The following is a 22,601-nucleotide window of genomic DNA, read 5'->3' as shown; positions in this document are numbered from 1 at the left end:
GCAGCCAGGGGGAAAGCAGCAGGAAGATGGTGCTAAAGAGGGTTTAAAGGTCTTTGCAGAAGTAGCCAAAGTCCCCTGGAGTCTCTTAGGATCATCTCAGTGCAGATAAAGAAACAGGCCCACAGAACAAACCTACAGAAATACTTTCAGAGGGATTTTTGGTTCCACTTCAGGCCAATATGTTGGTACAATCCTAGTTTTTTTCACCCTGGTAAGTCTTGTGGGACATCTCTGTGCCATCCATCTCAGAACTCCTGTGTCCACCTGAGAAGACCATGATCTGAGTCACTCCAGAAACCCTCAACAAGGCTCAGAAACAAGTTACATGAAGGAGACACGAGGGATGAGGCAAGAAGAGTCACTAAGTGGAAACTTTCTATTTAAAGAACCTGATGGCCTAAAATAAAAGTTGGAGCAGCAGAAAGTGCTGAAGAATAAACATGGGCAAGAGGTTAAAAATCTTTGGAAAGGCACCATTAAAGTGATGAACTGCAGTGTTTTGGGGAATGATGGGACTGAGCAAGGGGGGAGAGCTACTGTATCTCCTGTCAGGCACTGCCTGCAGAAGTGACCCATCCTTAATAAAGTGTTTATTTTTCACAAGGTGGCCTGGTCCTGGCCTGGGGACTCCCAGGCAGGCACCACCATCCACCTGGCCAAGCCAGCACAAGGAAAAGCTTCAAGCTGAACACGAATGGGCAGCCTGCTCTTTGGAGCCCTTCCCAAAATAACCCCATAGGCTTCGGAGAGAAGAACACTTAGAGCCTTGCCTGGACACGTGGCTGAAAATCTCCAAAAATAGCTCATGCTTCCCCTTTGAAAAACACTGCGGTTCCCAATGCCTCACAGGAACTGTTGCTGCTCAGAGAAGCCACAAAAGAAGTGAGCTGCCCAGAATTGATCTATGAGCACATCTGGACTAGCTGAGATCAGCCTTACAGAGAGGAAAAAAAAAAAAAGAAAAAAGAATATAAAGATTTTAAACAGCATGTGTCAAATCCAGGGACCTTTATTTCTCTGGAATGGAAAGAATTTGCCAGCCTGGACAAAAAATTGCAGGCAGCAATTGTACATTCTTTCAAATAAAAAAGAAGAACACACACACAAGAGTTTGGCTCCATAAATTTCTGTCATAAGAAACAACTTTGAATTGTACACCAAGCTTTTTACAAAGCATCAATGTTAAGATGTCTGTTGGGTTTTTTCCCTTGCTCTATCACATTCTTGGCCATTTATACAGGATATGCCAAACCAAATGCTACATCAGCTTAAGACATTTTTAAAAATTAGTATTAAAAAGATACAAAGGCATGTTGGCTTTCATTTGGGTTTTTTTTATTAAGACATGGGAGTTTTCTCAGTTTGTTTTCCTAAGGAAGTCACTAAAAAAATATAATAACTTAATTCATAAGGACAAGATTGGTTAAAAATCCAGCCTTGCTTGCTTGGCAGCCTTCTGAGCTCGTACCTCTGTTGCTTCCTTAGTCCAACAGCCCCACAGGCTGCAGACGTGTCCTGGGGGCTCCGCCTGCCTCCAGGTCTGTCCACGCTCTCTGTTAGCAGTTTTGTTCAGAGTTTTCACTGCAGCCAGGAAACATTCCTAGCCAAAGGCTCCAGGAGATCTTCAGCCAAACAGGGGACTTCAATCGGGGCCGATTTCGCAGGGGTTTAGCCCCTTGTCTTTTGCCTCTCTGTACATCCTTTGGAAGTCTTTGAAGCGGGGGGCGCAGCCCAGCCTGGCCTCCCCAAAGTGCATGCGTCCTGTGAAGAGGAAGTCTCCATCTCCTGGTTTCACCCCACACTCCAGCAGGGTCTTTATTTGTCCTCGCCAGTTCCCACTCTCCCTCGTGAGCTGGAAGACTTTGCTCTTCTGCCTGTACAGTTTGTTGACACCAACGTGAATGATGGATTCTTGTTCTTCTGCCTTGTTCGTTACGTCTTGAATGGAGCCTCTGATCACTGCAAACAGAAAAAGGACATCAGGAAGAGTTACCCAAAACTCCTCTGGAAGAACCAGCTCCAAACTCAGCCCTGTGCAACCACGCAGCTCAAGGGGAACTGATTTCACTGCAGCAGCCCCAGTTTTGGTCCTTTGTTATTTTTAGAGCTGATTATATGAGTAACCTCCAGCATATGGATTAAAACTGGAAGAGGGGAGATTTAGGTTGGGTATCAGGAAGAAATTCCTCACTGTGAGGGTGGTGAGAGCCTGGCCCAGGTTGCCCAGGGAAGCTGTGGCTGCCCCATCCCTGGCAGTGTTGAAGGGCAGGTTGGATGGGGCTTGGAGCAGCCTGGGCTGGTGGGAGGTGTCCCTGCCCATGCAGAGGGGTTGGAATTAAAAGATCTTTAAGGTCCCTTCCAAGCCAAACCATTCTACAATTCTATTATTTGTTACAGTTTATGTTTGTAACCTGTCCAGCAAAGGGCACCCACATATGAAATGTAAACACAAGAAGAATTACATCAGAAGAGCAACATGGATCATGATCAAGAGTTCTAGCAACAAGACACGTGCGTAACGCTCCCTGACGAGGCACCATCTGCTCTTCAGCCATGACAGATGCCAGCTGATAATAATTTCCCCTTTAAAAGCAGGGAGAATTTATTGAAACTTTAGGTCAACAGCCTATGTTAGGGCAGCGAGTGCAGGCCTCTCCTAGATGCACCCAAATCTTTGACTTTTGGTTGCTGGGTCATTCTCTGTTCCCCTGGGGAAGTGCCAGCCAAGCACATGGCTTTGATGTCCTTCACATCAGGTCCTCCTCCCTCTCCCATGCACACAGCCCCTTTAAGCCAGCACTTATTGCTGGTAGAAGTTACCACACGTAAGGTGGGTGTCCATCAGTGTTTATGGATGTCACATTCAAGTGACCCACCCTGGGGGTGGGAGGAGGGAGAGGGGAAGCAACAACTCACCAAAATCACTAGTGCAGACAGCCAAGAGGACTTCTGTGTCACTGCATGGTCGGCAGGGAGCTGGAGAGAGAGGGTCAGAGTCAGCAAAGGACTAGATCATAGTCATTAAATAAACCTGTATTTAAACTAAACAAAAATGGGGGGCACACAAGACACAGGGACGTGAGGTGGACCTGTCAGGCATCAACAGCATTACAAGAAATGGAGGCTACAGCCCTCAGGAGATCTGCGTGTGTAAGTAGGAATATGGATCTCTTTAAGGCTCCTTCTGGGATATATTATCTAGCAACCACCCCACACACTCGCTGCACTTTTGCAAAGTGTGTTTTGATACTGGGCACATTTGCAGCGTGCTCTGCTGGAAAACTCAAAGCTCTGGCAAAGGCTTTGAAGATCATGTGCCTTCTAAACTCATATGGCAAAGCTTCTTTCTTACAATCTCTATCAAGGGCTATTGCACAAGCCATTTAGTTTATCACCACATCAAAGATCCAGGAGGTTACAGAGTGGGGGAGAGGAAAAAAAACCCAGCACATGTGTTTGAGGGCGTCAAGGCAAAGAGGAAACTCGAGGCTGTATCTGCTGGAGCTGGAGCAGCACACAGACCATTTCCTGGACTGCTGGAAACATTTGGATATCTGGTCTAATCTAATCAATGCAAGAATGTGGCTCCTCTTTGTACTCAGCCAGCTATTTCTGAGGAGAAGGTACTCTAGTTGCAATACAGATGTTTCTGTAATACCCTATTGAGTTCAGGAATTTGCTTACTATCAGGGCCTGCCCTGCCCAGAGATGCTAATGAAGTCTGTCCATTGGCAGCCCCAGGCTCAGAGCCCACAGCTTTCAGTCATGGCATCTTGAAGCAAAATGAAACCACACCAAGTGGGCTGCTTTGCCTGGAACAGGCAAAGGCTCCAGCAAAGGCTGGAGAGGAGGTGAAGAGCTGGGGCAACAGCAAATTTCTTCACGCAGTCCCCCCCTCCTCCCCATCCCCCCTAAAATTTCATTTTTTAACCTCAACATCTGAAAACACTTAGTTACCAGATTCCCAAACAGTCACACCCTTCCTCTCACCCCCGCCTGCTTCCCGGAGAAGTTTATCCCTTGCACTAAGAAGGACATTTCAAGCAGTCTAAACAAGGAGTAGCTGGTGCCTACAACCCTCAGCTCTATTAGCCTTCCTCTGTTAGACAGCACAAGCCTTTCTTTAACGTAAGACACAGCAAAGCTCTTTATTTTTCCAAGGTCCCAGAAAGGCAGTGATCCAGAAAGAAGGATTATTGAACCAAATCCACCAGATTTGCTCCAGTCAGATGATTAATACACAGTGTAACACGCTGTTTAATAGGATTAAAGAGAACGTAAAACGCACATTTCTGGACAGGGATATTTGAAGGAATAATTCAAGAAGGTTAAAAAGCTCCAAAAGAAGAGACAAGGAATAGGCAAAATAGTTTTGTTAAAGCATCTGGATGAACCAGGCATTACTATTGAGTCGGGTCTGAGTGACTCCAGGGCCTTCAGAAACATCTCAGCCTTTACCACCCTTCATTTCCCCATATATCATTTCAGCTCTCTATTTTGGAAAAGTTTGGAAGCTAGTATGAGAAACACAGAGCCAGGCAGAGCCTGGGCAAAACTGGAGTATTACAATAAATCCAGTTTAAAGACATTTTAATTTTTAGACTCAAGAGATTTTGAGTAGTAGCTAGACCAAACATCCACTCTTCATCTGACAGAGAAAACTGCATGTCACATAACATCCTACTCTAGAGCCATTTCATTCATGGCACCCACCAAATTCAGGCAGATGGGTGCCCCTGGTCCCCAGCCCCTCTCTGATCAGAAGCTGAGTTGGGGCAACCAAATGGAGGTAACTTGCAGACCCAAGTCCATCCTACAGCATTTTGATACTGAGAGAAGCTCTAAAACAGAACACAACTGACAAACATCCTCAGAAATAAACAGCTGGATTTCAGACACTGGATTTCAGATATTTTGCTCTGCAAAAATCTAATAATAAAAAGACATCTTGGCCTTTTAAAGTCTAAATGAAAACAGTCTTGGTTTAGACCAGACATCTCTGTAGTTCATCCAACCCCACCAGAAAACTGAAAAAAACAAAATGACTAAGGCATTTTTGTTCCCAAAAAGAGAGCAACACAAGCAACAGCATTAAAGATTAAAACCAAAATACTTAAAAGTGGTTCCTTCCATTTAAGCAGACTGACACTATAATAAATCAAATTAACAGATCTCCATGTATACACAGAATCATTTTAATTGTGGACTCTAGGCAAACTCCTGCATACTTTTTAAATGCAAAAGGAAATTAAAAGTGCTCAGCATTGCTCACACTAGATCATTACTTTAAAACTTACTCGAGATCCACGCTGACTCACAGCAGTTTGCTGGCATGCAAGCTTATTTAACAACCATTTACCACCACCCATCGCTGCAATACTAGACATTTGAAGTACAGAAATCCTCTTCTGTGGAACAACTCCCACATGTGCATTCACAGAGTATCAAATAGATCTTGCAAGTGGCAAAAACAAGGTATGCAAGCACAGATGGAAAGCGAGTCGTGAAGGATTGCTGCCGAGGGAAATGGACCATTAAAAAGCAAATAACACTCACTCCTACAACCAAAGCCTCCTTCCTATGCAGTCTCATAAAAAGAAACCAAATCCTCACGAGGAGGCAATGCCTACACTTTCTTTTGAATCCTGGTCATTAAGGTATCTGTGTGTTTATGCCCCCAGTCACTGGTTGCTGCTGCAGTTCCGTGCTGGCTCACTCTGGGATGGGGCAGCAGGTGTTTTCCCTCCATCCCTAGGTCAGAACAACACACACACCTCAGGCTGAACTGGGAAACATCCTTGTTACTATAAAAAGAAAACAACACAAAAAAAAGCACAGCAGGTGAAGGTGTTCCCTTTCTGGGGCAACGGGCTGGGTTCCCAAACACCAGGGCTGTGCTTGCCAGGTGCCCAGCTCCCCAGGGACGTCCCCAGGCCTGCCCAGCTTCTCGCGTCCAACAAACAAGTCTGTGAACTTGCAACAACAACAACAACAACATCAGCTGCTCCGATTCCTTTAAACTTGATAAGCCAAAGAGATTTAATTCATGCAGCAGCAGGGGAAGGGTGGGAAAAAAAACCCAAAGCCACCAAGAAGAGAGAAAAGCACCATTTCATGGAAGCCTCTGAGGCCCAGAGGCCTCTAACTTGGCTCCACCAGCGGGGCATAAAGCCTGCATTGTGCACCTCGCTCCTGGGAATGCCTTTGATGGATTTTGACAGCATCCTGACCTGAAGTAACCTGAGGCAGCCCTCTCCCTCCACCACCCCGGCCCGGTGCCTCCCAAGGCCTCTCTGTTCACCTCCCCGCAGAGGGAGATGTAATTACATCATTCCTCACGAGCCAGCAGTCATGTCCCAGCTGCTCGGAGCGATTTGCCCTCTGAACCTGGTGTTACCCAGGAGGACGTGGCGGTGCTAACAATAGACTGCACTTGTTGGCCAACAGCTTCTGAGACACGGGGCTGGTCCCCTCTGCTCGGGAAGGGAGAGGGATGTGCCCCGAGGAGATGCCATGGGCTCCAGAAGGTCCCCAGCTCAGCACTAGGGAGGGAAGTTGTCTACAAAGGTACTGGGGGTGGATTTAGGGGCTGCAATTGAGTGAGTCCCCTCTGCCCTGAGAGCTGTGGGCAGGTGTTGCCTTCCTCAGCACACACACACAACTCCGGCCCTTCACATCAGGCTCCAGACCTTCCTCCTTTGGTTTAAGACATTTCTATCCTCTGCAAATAGAAGAAGAGGGTTATTGGAAGGGCCATCATCATGGCTTAGGATGACAGCTCCCTGCAGGACACAGCCAAAGTGAGACGTGCTGGCTCAGGCTGCAGACATCACAGAAAGCACATGAATGGGTCTGATCTCCTTTGGAAACATTTGTGTTTCAGCAGCCACCCATGGGTCCGACTGACCTCACCTTACCCCAAAACCAGCTTCCAGCCCATATGCAAGAAGTCTCCTCTGCCCTACATCTGTTCTCAACACGCTCCAGAACCTCACAGCTTTCAAGACCAGATGAACCAGGCTGCAGGTCTCTACCCGCTGTCCCAAAGCCCCACTTATTAGGCCCAAAAGACTCTTCTCCATCCACCCTACATCCCTGGGTAGGCTCTGCTGAACACACAGCACTGCTCGGGCCAGGTGCTCAGGAAGAGAGGCAGCCTCTCAGCACAAGTGGAAATGTTCAGCACCAAGTCACTGCAGAAAACCACTTCACCGAGGAATACCCTTTGGTTTTGCTCAGCAGCTGGGGTGGGTGCTGTGGTGGAGGTGTGGATGGTGGGGGAGGGAAACAAGGTGGTTTATCTGCCCTCCCAGTTTCCGTGGCACACATCACCCACAGGGCTGTACTTCTGAATAACCCTTTGAAGGGCAACCAGACCTTTTATGTAGCAAAAGCTCCTGAGAAGGCCCAGGCAGGGTTGGAACATTATTTTTCTGTTTGTTCTAGGCTTAAACCTTTGGATTAAAAGAAGCAGCCTTTTTTTCTTGCATACTTAGCAGAAGAGATTCAACTGGGCCTCACCACAGGGCAGGTTGATTTAAGCCAAACCAGTCCCTGCTGCAGCACCTCGAGATGTACCAGTGCAGGGTCACAGCAGACCCATCTCCAGATGAAAGCTTTCAGCCTGACATCACCATTAGTTAGTTCCTATGGAACAAAAAAGAAAAAAACAACAAAGAAAAAAAGAACCCAAGAACCCACCCACACCCTTCAAGTTCTTCCTGGCAGGTCTGTAATTGCAACCGTACTGGAAAGGGCATCAGAGGATGAGGCTCCTTCCTGGAAACAGGAGCACAAACTTCTGAGGGCAATCATAAAAATAGAGGTGGGGTTTCTCCAATGATGGTGCATTTCTCAATCATTTTTCTGAGTCCTAAGCAGAAATGACTGTTTCAGTCAATTCTTGGATCAGTGATGTAGCTGGGAGAGAAGAGCTTAAGGGCAAACATCATATGAGCAAGAAAAAAATAAATCTTGCCTTGATCCTGCTTTAACTAATTAAAAATTGGAATAAATCCTTGTATTGATTTCTTCCTAGTGTTTGCCTAGGGTTCCTCTCTGAAGAGGCAATACTTCTGCCACAAAACAAACCTCTCCCAGCCCATACACCAAGTAAAAAAGATCTGCTGCTTTGCAGTGGAGAGGGACAAGAATTTGACAACCACCCTGGTTTACAAGGCTTTTACTGGTCATCTCCTTTCTAGATACACCTTTGACTTTCCTGACCCCCTCAGAAAGCTCTTCCTGAGCAAGCCAAATAATGTTCAACCCCAAAACACTTACAACCTCCCCCCAGAAACACCATCTGAACTACACCAATGCATCTGCACATCAATGCACCTCCAGTTTAAACTGGAGGTGCTGGCTGGGAGCTGAGGGCAGCAGGGCTGCACCCAGCACACCTGCATTCAGCAGGCAGAGGGGGAAAACATGGCCAGATGACACAGAGCATCTCCACAGCTGGGCTGGAAGTTGCTGACACCTGGCCACAACACACAGAGGAGCTCCCTCATCACTCTTCTGTGTTACAACGTTTTCCTGTCTTTGGATGGGATAGGATTACAGGACTTTCTGCAAGCACTGCACTTCAGCCAGTGTAGGAAAATGCCAAGTCAGGGAGCAAAGACAAGACTTGAGCTACTCCCAGCCCCTTGGCTCAATAAGCCTTGGACATGGGATCCCAAGGGATTGTGCTTCTACCATAAATAGGAGGGTAATGCCATGAATAACATACTGTGAGAGCTTAGTGCTCTTCTGAAGGCAGCAGAATTCATCCCCGTATTTGCTAGAAAATGAATCTGAGTCCCTGTGCTGAACAGAAAAGGCAGCTCAAGACAAGGATCATAAGCAAAGACACAAAACTCCAAGACTCCCTTCTCCTACAGCCAAAGCACAGCCAAGATTTGGTATGGGACAAGATGGTGATTCAGCAGCTGGACCAAAGCCATGATGCTGCAATGGACCTTCTCCCCTGACTTCCCCACATGAAGCAGGGCATTGGTGATGTCACCTCTTCAGAAAGTGTCAACTCCAGCTCCTTGACTTCACCCATCTCAAACATTCAGTACAACTTGCACCTACGTACAAGTTTCCAGAACTAACTTGGAAAATACAGACACTGGCCAAGAGCAAATTAAACCTGCAAAGAAGTGTAATGAAATGCAGCCTTTCACGTGCTGTGGCATGGGTGCTGCCAAGAGAACTGAGTTAACACCACTTCCTTCCTGCAAAGAAAAAATAAAAAAGCATATTGTAACCTCACCAGTGGAGATGTGATGACCTTTGTGTTCTGAGAAACATTAAGACAAGAGATCATAAAGCAGAAGCTTATCTTTTCACAGAAATGCCTTCCAAAAGGGTACTGAAGTACCAAAGATGACTGTTTATGTAAACAGTGTGAGGAAGAGATTTGGTACTGGGCAGGCTCCATTTGCAACAGCTTTCAAAATGAAACTTGGCCCAGCAGCTACAGAGTAAGGAAGGATCCTGTGGGATTGCAGTCAGTGCCTTTGTGCAGGTCCAAGATCCAGCACCCATTCTAACAAATGAGCTGAAAGGTCAGCTAGGAACACAAACAGCCATTTGTTTAAATTTTTTTTTAAAAAAACAAACCCTCAGAGCAGCTTTTACTTAAGCAGCATTAGACACTATCAAACTCTACCTCCAGGCCCATGCAGGAGTTGCACCAAGGCAGGGGAAATTCTGAGCAGTGTCATTTCTTCAAGACACTTCTTTCTGTCCCAGCTTATTGCTCCATCAGGAAAGAAATATACCCATCCCAAACACCATCTCCCACCCTTCCCTGCCTCCCCTCCCACCCTGTGCCAACAGGCACAGCTCAGCCTCCATCACCACCCTGACCCTGACCTTGTCCCTCCAGCCCCTCAGCCCCAGAGCAGTGTTCACCCAGCAGGGCTGGGTTCCCATCCTGCCATGGCAAAGCCTTGGTGCTGAGGTGGGCAGCAATCCCACCCCACTGGGTAGCAGGGCAGGTGCCAACTCCCAGCCCAGCCCCTGCACTTACCCACGGCATCACCAGACCTATAAAACCCCTCAGTTACAGTCCAGCTTGCAGTCCAAAAAGCCCTACTCAGCAGATCAGATTTTTCAGTTAGATTCCCTCTGTCTGAATTGCAGTGGCAAAGAGAGGGCCCAGCAAGCAAGAGGAGGCTGCAAATGTTCGAGTCCCCATTTCTGTGCAAGCAGCATCTGTGATCTGCCATGTCTTTGCTTTCCCTCTCCCCTTCCTAAATGTGATTAAAGAGAAAAGCAGACAGCAAGGGAACTGCTGGGAATTTCTCCTGCTGTTTGTACCCAAGACACCAATAAAAAACCATTAAAAATACACATATATATGTTTATCTCACAGAAAACATCTCTCTCCTTCCTTGAACCCACCGCTGCTGCCAAGGGGGATTAGGAATGGGAAGTGCTGAGCAGGCTGAGTTGCTGGAAGGCAGAGGTGCCTCCAGACAGTTGAGGAGCTCCTTAGGTCTCCACTGAGCAGGGAGCAGAGGAAGGGCAGGGGCAGGACCTCCCTCCTGGCTGCCCCACACAGGAGGCTGCAGCCCCACGCAACGATTTCTACTGCTCAAGACCCAGAAGGATTTAGGGCTCGTCCCTTCCAAAATTCACTCAGAGAAAGATTTCATTTTTCTTCTAAAGAAAAAGTCATCCCAAAGGGTGGTGAAAGCACACACCAGTCTGACCTGAGAAAACACAAGGTTTGGTGTCTCATTTGGCTTTGCCCTGAGAGCCAAGAGAACCCTCAGCTGAGGTGTCAGGAGGTGCTTGCAGGGCAGAAAAATCAAACAGTCCAATGGTTTTTACCCCAGTGCTGGGGGAAGCTGTGCAGCCAGACACACAGGTCTGGGGACAGAGCTGCTTCTGCCCCTGCCAGGGCCAGAGAAGCTGGAGCCAGGACCAGGCTGCCCACCCACCAGGAGCACAAACCCCCCCTGCCTCCTCAGCCTGGGCCATTAATGCCTCCTATGAAGCAGGGCAATAGAATTAAGTAACAAGTGGCTGGTTAAAGTTAAACCCTGAGAGTGAAGTAATGACAGATCAAAGATTAAGTGAGTCTTAATAAAAAAAGGCAAAATATGTGCCCTCACACAGGTCCTTCTCCTTCCTGTTCCTAGAAATAAAATTGTTTGGGGTATGTGAGAGAGCTCTGAAGAGCCAAGGACAGTTTTCATTTTTAAACAACATTTATTTGATCAGCCTGTTCTTGAGGGAGAAGGTGGAAGGGCTACATCTCACACAGTGAGATCTTCAATGTTTTAATGCTGTTCAGTCAACCCAAAAAAGGTTACTAAAAGTTTTCCATTCATAACAGGAAAAGCTTGAAGATATGTACATGCTTTTTACTTAACAGCACACGTGTATTTTTCATATTAAATCATTCACCAGTTCTACATCAGCCTGGACTTTTTTCTTCTTTTTGCCTTAAATCTCTCACATCCACTTACACACAGATGAGGTTGGTGCAAAGCTACTAACAGTTCTGGAGGGGCAGAGGTGCATCCTATACAACAGGGAAAGACCCTGGGGGGATTAAAGGAATGGAAAGCCAGGCCAGGCTTCCTCTGCATAGCTCAGCACTACCCACCACTACCAGTCTCCCAGCAGCAGGGCTGTGGGCCAGAAAGGACATGGGCAAACACCAGAGCTTATGCCTGTTGCAGGAGTCAATGCCCAAAGCCCATCTATGAAGTTACCAGAGTGGTGCAGAAAGATACCTGAGGAGGTGCCCACACAACCCCTACAAAAAAGCCCTTCCACAAATTTGAATCAGCAGAAGTTACTGCTGGATCAAAGCTGCTGGTCACAGGGCAGCACCTTTCCTGACCCAGTATGAACCCTCCCAAGGTCACATTTAGAACATCACAGGGTCCAGGGCAGCATCCAAGTACCCGTGCAATATTCCAGTGTATATTTTCTGGCTTCTACAACAGAGTAGGACAAAAGAGATTGTTCTGTCCTGCAAAGCAAGGCCCTAACACAGGAAAAATTTGGCCCATCTTTCATTAAGTTTCTTATTCCTTAGGGAAGAGGGGCAGGGGGGAGTGGGGGAAGAGGAATGTGGTTCCCCTGCCCTCCCATCCCCTCTTTAACTACAGCCTCAGGAATCAGCAAACTAAACAGTTTTGCAGAGCGAGCACAGAGCATTATTAAAGACTGCCAAGCAACTGGGTTGGATTGCAAATCTGTTTGTGGGACTATCTCCTGCAATACACAAAGGTCAGAGCAAAGCAGAGCCCCAGCTGCCCAGACAATACACCTGACTGCTTATTGGTTTTGACTGCCCACTGAGCTGAGAAATAAGCCAACGGCATTTGTGGCCACTCTAGCAAAAATGAGCTGTTTTCTGCCCTCCTCTCCCCTGCAGCTGTGTATTTATCACTGCAGCTCCATTGTCACCTTCTCTGCCCACTGCAAAACCAGCTACTGGCTTGGCAACATCAAAGGACAAGCAGGGCCAGAGGAGACTGCTGTCAAGCTCATTTAATTTTGGGGAAGGAGAGATTAACTTAGGGCATCCCTCCAACTTTGTTTATTTTGAGGTGAAGACTTCTCCCTTCAACATTTTTCACCTGCTTGAGGCTCAGACCCCCCAAACCTCACTCATGCTCAATTTTAGGAGGTGTAAGAGCACGTGTGCCCCCTGAGCACCAGAACTGCACCTTGAAGTCACTTCACACAGGAAGAAACCCAAAAACTTTGCTCTCAAACTCTTCCCCCCAGTCAATCATTTGCTGCAAATCTGACCACACTGGGCACATGAACAATTAGGGCAGGTTTCCAGCTCCTCAGAATTAATCCCACTCCAGGCTCTGTTATACAGCAGCCAGCCTGGCCAGTTTAGATGTTGACCCATGACACTCAGAATGCCCTCAAAAACTAGCTTAAAAAGTGCTTTTTCAAATACATAAGGGATTAGGGAATGCTGTTTCATCTTTCCTTAAAAGTGACTTTGTATCAAGCTTTGTATCATACTTCACTATGGGAAAAGACATCAAAGTCACTACAAAAAACCTTCCTGAGGGGGAGAGCACAAAAAACTATTCAGAAAATAACATCTCCTAAAGTAGGAGTGTCAGAATGGTCCCTTACAAGGCAAATAATTGAAGGCTTTTTTGAACTGTATTTAAGGCTCTTTTCTGGTGGTTTTCTCTCAAAACTTGCTGCTGACCTGTTAAGAGAAAAAGCAACAGAAGCAGCAGCAAACCTTCAGCTGCAGAGAAGCTGCCCCAGATGCCCCCCAGACCCCATGATCTCAGTGATGCAGAACAGGTCCTTGGGCTTTGCTTTGCTCCTCCTGCATTTTGCCAGCAAATCCAGCTGGGAAGAGCACAGTAAGAATTTGGTTCTGTACAAACCAACCCAGACTCTGCTCAGATTTGCTTTTTTTCCTCTAAGACAGCTTAACTCCCAGAGGTATGAGAGTTTTCTCCAGTGAAGGAAACTGGGGGGTGCTAGGATCCCCAGCCCTGCTCCCACCCAGCACGGTACCGACACCTCAGACGGTCGCAGTGACTCCAGCAGAACCTGTGCTAAGCATAATGGTCTTGGGGACTTCCAGTTTCAGTGTTCCAAGTGCCTTTTCTCAGCACCTCTCTGGCTAACAGTGATGAGCAGGGTGGGGACCAGTGATTCCCACACTGGCAGAGCCCTGGCACCAGCACAGCAGGCCTGACACAGACCCTTGCTCACCCACCTCTGGCATGAAAAGCAAGGGTGTTTCCACTCCAGGGAGAAGTGAAAAATAAACCAGTGCATCTACTGCTTCAGGCTACAGAGCTGAGCAGCACATGCAGCCTTCAAGAAAGAAATGTTAAAAATAAATAGATACTTGGGAGCAACTAGAGAAAAGCAGGAGATGAGGAGCTGCTGCCAGCAGCGCTCGGAGAGAGACCTGCAGAGATATGGGTGCCCCTCCTCTGCCAACCCCAAGCTGCATTAAGGATGAAAAGTTAAGAGGGGTGCTTCAGAAAGCCATTTGTTAGTAGAAACACTGGTAGAGCCCAAATACTTCTGAGATTTCTTAATTTTCAATCTGTTTTCTCAGGCCACTGAATTAACAGCATACAGGAAATAGCTGAATACTGTTCTTCATTAGTTAACTGGATTTATCCAGTTTTGCCTTGTTTTTCAGACACCCACTTGAGTGCTGCACCTCCTATCTATAAATATTCTTAGCCAGGTACCCAGCATTAATAAAGAAAGCATATAAAATAGTTACTAGAACCTACACTAAGTAGATGCCATCAAGATAAAGGGACATTTTTGTTAAAGTTTTACTTCTTTACTACACAAAAGCAGGTGGGTAATGAAAGGGCTTTCAATTCACCTCCTCAGCTCTAACAGCCAAATCACAGACATCCCCATGAGCATGCAATGGGAAAAGCAAACTAGTCAGCTCACAGAAATCCAGATCCAGAGCTTGGAAGGGACACTCTGGAAACACAGACTTTAGGTAAGAAAATAAAGTTTGTTTGGTGGGAGGGGAGGAAGAGGATTGACCTTCCTCTCCAAAGCGTTAGGTCAAACCTACAGATTCTTGTTTCAGATTAGTTGAGCAGAAGCTGAAGAACTTAAAAAGCAAATGACTCTCAAGGGGCCTTCCCACTTTTCATAGGAATTTAATCCAAGCAGCTTGCTGTGGTGGAAGGCAGGCTGAGACCAGGCACGTGCTCCACTGGAGCTGAGACACTCACGTGGGTCCAACATCTTTAGAAAACTTCTAGGAACTATATGGCCAAACACCACTTTTGCCAAAACCTCCATCTACTTGCCAGTATAGGAGAGACCCAGAGTATTTTCTTCCAGCAAAAGCAGAAATTACTAGAAGCAACAGAATTCAACAACTTAAACAAGTTCTACTGCTTCTCAGATGGCCTTGGGCCAAAATGTCACAGTGCCTCAGTTCTTCAGCTGGGCAAACACCAAGGCTTCAGAGCTGAAGTTAATGGACCATCAGTGTGGATGAGAATCATACAGGGCTCAATCCAAAACCTAATCTAAAATCAAAAGCACTTTCAGTCACCCAACACTTCGGGTATCAAGAGAACACACCCATCAGGATGTCTGAATTGTCAAGGTGACTCTTCTTAGGGACTACTCACTCCCATTACATGGTGCCAATCACTGTACCATGCCTGCCTTCACTCCTCTTCCCAGTTTAAGAAACTACAATGCCCCAGAAATGTGCTTTTTTGCTGGTTACTATCAGAGAAAAAGCTATCCTGTGCCAAAGTTCAGCAATCTGAATCAAAACACATCAGCCTACAACAAATATTTCCTACAGTTAGGGAAGCCCCAGGAGAATGTGCTAAGGCAAACTCAAAGCCAAGAAAAGGGTTAAACCCCAAACATCTGGAAAACTGTAAGGGTACACCCTGTCATCCAAGCTTCTCGAGAAAAGGGAAAGGCCAATTGAGAACCTGTGCATGTTTTCTACTGAATTATTTGCTAGACTCTGATTAAGTGGGAAAGAATGACTGCAAACTAATAAAACTTGAGGTTTTCTAATTAAACCACGGGCACCCTGCCAAGCATTGCTGATTTGTTGATGCACCCTGCAATGTCAGGACTCTGAGGACACAACAGGTCATTAAAGTATTAAACAGATGACTTATATTCTTTAATCAGAGCTGGGATGCCAGGTTAGGAAGAGAGAGTAAACTCAAGGGCAGAGTGCAATAATTATCATCAGGAAACAAACACACATTTAGGGAAAGTTGTTAGCGAGTTAGAAGTTGTTAGGGAGTAATTATTGCACAAGGAAAGGGCTGCATTACTGAGTCCTACACCTGGGTCTTTTATAACAGGCATTTCCCCCACTCTGCAGTTGTAAGGCAATATCTGTGACTTTGGGTCCTTGCAGCACCCAGCAAGCCCAGGAAATGAGCCTGCTCTGCCCAGCACATCTCACCCCTGCCTGCAGCAGCAGCTCAGGTCTGTGTCACCCCTCCCCACGTCCTGCCAGCTCCTCACTCCCCCACCCTGCAGCTCTGAGCTCAGCCAGCTCGTTTGTGACCCAGGGACAGGAGTATGGTTGGAGAGAAATGCAGAGCCTTCAATCCAGCTTGCAGCTCCTTTAAGGTCAGCACCTGCCTCTGCCTTGAGCCTCCTCTCCGATGAAGAAGTCAGAGATTTCAGGCAATTGATGGTTAACTTCCCCTCCATCAGCCCAGCTCAGGGAAGGGCATTTATTTGGAGGTTTCACAGAAAAACCAGAAGTAGCTGCAGAAGAGGTCCACAAACTGCAAAGAGCCCCAGATATATTGCTCTATGAAAGCCTCACAAGGCAGCTCTTTGGCAGTTTCCCCAGACATATAGATATTTATAGGAGAATAAAAGTGCTCATCTGACTGAGTAGTGGAAAGAGTCATGTATGGCATTTTCATCATGTTTTCACCCCTCCCCAGAGTCTGGGGATCCTTAAAAAAAAAAAAGAAAGGCAAGACAAGTAATTTAAGAGACAATAGAGATCCCCAGTTTGCCCTGAAGCCTCTGCTGATGAACTATTAAAAAACTTCTTCTGTCCAAACAAGCCACTTGGAGCGTGAAGCTGAGAGCCTACCACAGAGTTTTATAAGACAGCACTGAAATCCAACCAGTGTCTGTTACAGCTGAAAATACAGCAGTCGGGGGAAAAAAAAGTGATTTAATATGCCTATCAAAGGGGAAGGCTGTAATTGGATTCAGTCCTCAGTTTGACTTCTGAAAGTCTCTGAAGAAAACACCCATCAGCTCTAAAAGCCCCGAAGACTTGATGTGGAATGAAGAGCACTTGGTTCTGAAAACACAGCAGCTTGTGCTGGCTGGTGGTGTGAAGTGAGGCCAGCACTGAGGCCTCTGGAGCACAGCTCAGGAAAACCCTGATCTATGTGCAACCTAGAAACAGCAGTGATAAGCACTATTTCTTGCCTATGATTTTGTTAGATGCAACTGCAACTTCCACTTTTTTTTGGGAGGGAAAAGAAAAAAAGAAGTATAGGACTTTTTCTGGTAAGTCACAGTGACCTGTCACTGCCTGTGTCTCCATCCTCACAGCCTGGCAAAGAAAGAAGCACTGAATCTGGGAACATTCTCTAAATAACTGATTAAACAATGTATTTAATGTCTTCTGCAATGGAATTTCACTACATAGCTAACATTCTGCACAGCATATTCATCCCTGCAGAAATGATCTTGCTGGGAAAGCAGCCCTGCAGCAGATCCCCTGCTCCTGTTGCAGCACTTGTACCAGGCAGCAGCACAGGAACCTGCTCAAAAGGCAGAACGCTGGACATGAAGCTGCAAGGTGTACACAGGGCAAGAGTGAAGAGGGCAACTGAAATATTTGAATATTTGTATTTATAGTTATTTGTTTTAATGGCAAACACGCCATCTGTCAGTTACTGGGGTTACTGCATCAGCCCTCAGCCACCCACCACCCTGCTGAGCTGGGAACTGTTCCCTCTCAGCCTAACCAAGAGATGTACCAAAAAAATAAACAAAATAAAGAAAATAACACTAAGTGAATTGATGTGCACAAACGTACAACCCGAGTCCTGGCGTGGAAGGGAGGCAGGGAAGGGGAGAGGATGGGACTCAAGCTCTGCAATCACTTCTCCCAGAAAAAGGCTGAGGGCTGCAGTGCCTGGAAGGTGCAGCTGGACCAGCCCCAGCACGGCTTGGCAAGTAGCATCCCAGGGAAAGCAGGTGGGACCCAGAGCCCACCTACAGCATCTTGGGCTCACTCTGCATCGGGTTTTACCCTGGGCCAAATCATTCCAAGTGTGCAGTGAGGACCCTCCCCCTCCCATTTCAAAAGAGAGATCTAGTTGCCACCCTGGCAACTTAAAATACCTTGAAACCTCCCAGTCATTCGGGACAAAGTGCCCTAGACCTGCTATTCCTCAGGCTATTCTGGAAGTCTCCCTAGGGATAAAAGCTAGAGGCAATTCTGAATGCAGGAGAGGCACGAACCAGATATCCCAGTATAAAGAGAATTTCCCCTTCCTGCTGCCATCCCCACAAATGTCAGCTTTTCTTCTCAAAGTGTCTAATTGATTTGCATAACTAGGTTACACCTAGAGCTGTTGTTTCCAAACTGGTATTTACCTGCTAGTTAGCATCAGACTTTACAGGCTTGCAAACTCTTTCAGTTGATCCACCCCTCCTTCCCACAAGCTTCTCCTTGGCCTAAAACTCCTCCCTGCAAAACTTTCTTTTCATGGTGGCTGAGAGACAAAACAACACCAGCATTTTAAAAGTATTGTTGGAGAGCTCTGCCATAGCACAGCAATGCCAAGACAGTGTAAGAGGCAGAGCTGAGGAAGGAACACACCATTTTCCTTGTTAAAAAACAAACAAATAAATAAAATTAGGTCAGCAAGTAGCAGCACTAGTTCAGAGGAAAAAAAAACAAACACGGAAAAGGAGTTCCTTCTTGTTTAAATGTTTATTATTCAAAACATGCAGCACGGCCCTAAAACCTGAGTGAAGGAGGAGTTAGAAAACTGTTAAGAGTGAGGCTCAGAAGCCCAGTTCAGGCTGGAGTTCATTGTAGGGTAAATCCAGCTCCTGTGATTCACCCCACTGCTACAGAGGGAGAATCGTTTGCCATGTAGCCCTTAAAAAATAATCTGGAAATCAGCCTGTGCTACCAGCTTCCAAAAATCAACAACAACAACAAACCAAACAGAAAAAAAAATAAATATTATTCTGCAATAGCCTGTTTATAAAACATGTCCTTAAAAGCACATGAAACTCAGAGCCAGCCTCTCCCACTCACTCTGCCATCTGTTACGCATCCAGTACAGTGTGTTAAAATCTGACCGATATCCCAGGACTCACCAGAAACTGTGTGCAAATCAGATGCAATCCCCTTGCTCATCAGCTCGTACTGGAAGCCTGTGATCTTCCTGCTAATGTCCTGCTGAGGGGTGGCCTCAATAAACAGCCCCCCCTGATCATAGCCAAAGCAATAGACTTTGCTGGGGCTGCGATCTCCATCTCGGACCAAGAGTTTCAATTCTCCAGTTTTTTCCAAATAAATATTTGCTCCTGCAGAGTTCTTGAAGGGCTTTATGCAAACAGTCAAGTGTTTGTAAGAGGCAGGTGAAGTGTTGGGTCGCAGGTTGACTATGAGGGCTCCCGTGGGATACATCCACTCGATGGACCCTTCGGAACAGCGGAGGTAGACCTGTTCCACATCCTTCCTGTGAGACTCGTGAGTTAAGCCACTGGGGGAAGAATGAAGAAGAAAAGTTAGGGAAATGACAGAGGCAGCAATGGGATGGTCATCACCTGAAAGCAACACATGCAGGAGACCTGGCACAGTCCCAAGAATCAGCCCATCCAGCTCAGCAGTGGTCAGAAGGGCTTGTCTCTTGCAAGAATGCAACCTGAATATTACAGGACAGCTTGAAATCATCTCCCGAAAGAAGTCAAACCACTAGTAATTGACTTCAAAATTAAATAGGATATAAACACATGATCAAAAGCCTTTCAATTACTACAGCCTCGGTCGCTGCCCATCAGCTGAGCTGTGGCAAATGACCTGGTGCCTCCTGAGGAAAACACGGACGCTTCAACTTCCTCCCTGGTGCCTTAAATCAGCACCTCCTCCAGCCTCGAAGATCACACTCCACCTTTCCCCAAGTCCTTTGTTCCCTTTCCAAGTCTGTATCCTGAAACTGGGAGGCGTGCCAAGCTCACCCTGTGAACTGGAGCAAAGGGATGTGCTGGTACCCTCTGCTAGGCAGCCCCAGCCTCCAAACTGAGAGGCAGGGAGAGAGGAGAAGACACTGCAGTGCCCAGTCATGGCTGGGGAAGCACTGAGCTATGCTGCTTTCTCCAGTATCTGTACTGTGCTCCCCCTCTTCTCCCCAGTATGAGGTTTAAGCTCAGCTTATCCTTTCACTGCCCAGCTCTGATGGGCTCTGAGCAGACACAGCTACAGGCGTTCAGCAAAGAGAATACATGGCCAGTTACCACCACTGGGGCACAGAGGCACCTTCAGTCCTTACCCAGCACCATGGCAAAAAATTAACCCTCAACAGCCATTCTGGGGGGTGGTGATCAGAGAGGTGGGACAGGAGAGCAACACAGGGACCCAAGGGCCAGTGAGAGGAGAACAAACTGCCACGCTCTAAGCAGGGTGACTAGTAAAGCCTCACGGTTTGTTTGCCCACAGCCTGAGCTGAGGACAGCTCCAAACAACCCTGGGTGCCCGTCACTGATGCTGGGCCACCTCTACAGGCTCTGTGATCAGCTAATATGACACTGCAGAAGGAAAAAGTTATGGGAGGCTGAGTTTATTGGTTACAGCATTTGGGCAATAAGGCAAAAATCCTTTGGTCCTAGTCCCTGTCTTGTCACAAACCTGTTATGCCAGGATGAGCAAATCACTCCATCACTCATTTCTCCTCCTACGCTTTGCATCCCTAGTTCCCAAATGTAAACATCTTTCATTCTGTGCCTCTAGAGCACTATCCAAAATGAGACCCTTCAATGCAGCTCACAGCTCTGTTCTGCAGTACTTCAGGAAGGTTTACAACATTCCCACTTGCAGGCAGATGAACCAAGACAGGGCAAAAAAAGAAATTAAAATGATTAAGTGACTCATCTGAGGCTACACAGGAAATCTGTGGCAAAGAACATTCTCTAGCATAGCACAAGTAATGACATCAAGTTCTTGTTTCTCAACAGAAACCTTCAAATACACAGTCCCCCATCCCAAAGATTCATTCAAGTGCTGAACAGCATTTAAATTCAGCATTTAGAAAGTAAAAAGAAGCCATGTGTAAAAGAAGGCAAGAAACCCATATGGTTTGCATTTACTGTTGACATGACTCATTATTGTGAGTGTCAGTGTGACCCACTTGATAGAGGTTACACGAGGAAGCTCAGAAAAAAAAAAGTCATATTTAATAACAATAGTGTCTGCAAACATGTGCTTTTGAATATTTTTGAAAGCCACATCAAGAACACAGATGAGGAGAAAAGAGGGACAAATTTTGACCTTTAGTCTCTTGCCCTCAAATTAAGTAGTACTTAACACATGCAGGAATGTTAACTTTCAATGGGATATTTCAAGTTGACTGTAAATCCACATCTGGTCCACAAAATCACTTTTCACCACAGCAGGAGCATGATGCCACTCAACAGAAACCCCAGAATTCTGTTTATGTGCAAGTAGCAACTAAGTAAAATTAAAGAGTGCAAAACTCATCCTTCAGCAAAGGACCAAAAACCTCACACATCACTTGTTCCTACTCAAGACATCAAAACAAGCTGCAAAGGTTTCACAGGATTTATGCTGGAAAATTCCACCCTGAAGCCTGAGGGTTTAAACAGAAGGAAGATACCAGGGGCAAAACTCTGAACTCATGCAGTGAAACTGCTGTTGCAAGTGATCCCAGCAAGACTGAGGCAGTGAATTTCTGCCAGAGAAAGAAGCTTTAACATTCATTTTGTTCAAACATTCATGCTGTTCAAACAAAAAACAGGGTGGATTCTGAAATTATCTTCTGAAAGCCAATTATATCCCACAGGCAAGAGTGATGCTATTAGACAGATACATCAAGCAAAGTACCTGTACACATTAAGACTTATAATAAAGGATGACTCAAAAGTGAAGCAGATTTCAAAATACATGCTCACCTTACTTAACAGCAACCACCACCATCCAGTAAAACCTGTCACTTTGCTTTCTGTCAAAATGATGTGTCACCAAATGGAGAGATTGTTTCATGTCATATTCTTACTGGCTAATCATCAGACACACCATTTCCACAAAATAATGGGGGTGCAGGAACCTTTTTTTAAGCTCATTTGAGTGTTGTTTTTTTAAGTGTATGGCAAGGAGAAAGGGTGGCTGTTTCATGGTTTCAGTGATGGACAAGCCATCCATCCTCCCTTTCAGATCTGTGAGCTTTATTGGGACTTCTACAAGTACTACTTCCTCATACCACTCCATGAGGACATCCTGAATCACTGCATTTGTCTCCTCACTTTTCTCCCTTGCTGTTTTCAGCCCCCCTGCCACAGTCTGCCCTCAAAGACCTGTGCAGTGAGCTGTTAGGCTGCAACATGCAACAGCTGTTATTGAAAGAAAAAGGGAGCAGAAGGAATATTCACATTACCTACTATTTATTTATTCCATTACAGATGCTCTGAGGAGCCCCAGAACCCACGTCCTCCCAGTGCCCCTCAGCAAACCCAGGGGAGTTTCACTCCTAATTTGAAGTATCTAATTAAGGATGACAAGCTTGAGAGCACTAATTCTCCAGAGCATCCAGTGGTGCAGAGGGCAAGATGCATGGACATCAGCAGCCACATGAGAACTGAATTCTTGCTCCTTCAGCCCACAGGCAGAAACCCCAGACCAGCACGTTCTCAGCACGTTTGCCCAAAGCATCAAGGTCTTTGCAGTAAGAAAACCTGCAGTTACAGCAGGAGTAATACACACCATACACACCATACAGGAGTAATACACACCAGATACACACCATAGTGAAGTTCCTGCTTCTTCTGGACAAAGCTTTCCTGGAAGCTCTCTGCCAAGCTGTTTATTAAGATGCTGCTATGACCTATTGAGAGTG

The 22,601-nt window shown here is 46.4% G+C and overlaps 1 protein-coding gene across 1 annotated transcript; it reads right to left on the bottom strand.

Moving 5' to 3' along the window:
- Nucleotides 1-993: 993 nt before the first annotated feature.
- METRNL (meteorin, glial cell differentiation regulator-like) lies at nucleotides 994-21,654 on the bottom strand. Its single transcript, XM_010008258.1, has 4 exons — nucleotides 21,593-21,654; nucleotides 18,850-19,238; nucleotides 2,917-2,976; nucleotides 994-1,959 (listed from the first exon to the last, which is right to left on the bottom strand). Exons 1-4 carry the CDS (start codon nucleotides 21,652-21,654, stop codon nucleotides 1,643-1,645), a joined length of 828 nt encoding a protein of 275 aa, XP_010006560.1. The 3' UTR covers nucleotides 994-1,642.
- Nucleotides 21,655-22,601: the final 947 nt, after the last annotated feature.

The sequence above is a fragment of the Chaetura pelagica genome, unplaced genomic scaffold (genome assembly GCF_000747805.2).
Source record: "Chaetura pelagica isolate M959 unplaced genomic scaffold, ChaPel_1.0 scaffold471, whole genome shotgun sequence".
Taxonomy (NCBI): Eukaryota; Metazoa; Chordata; class Aves; order Apodiformes; family Apodidae; genus Chaetura; species Chaetura pelagica.
This window is presented reverse-complemented; position numbering and strand designations above follow the sequence as displayed.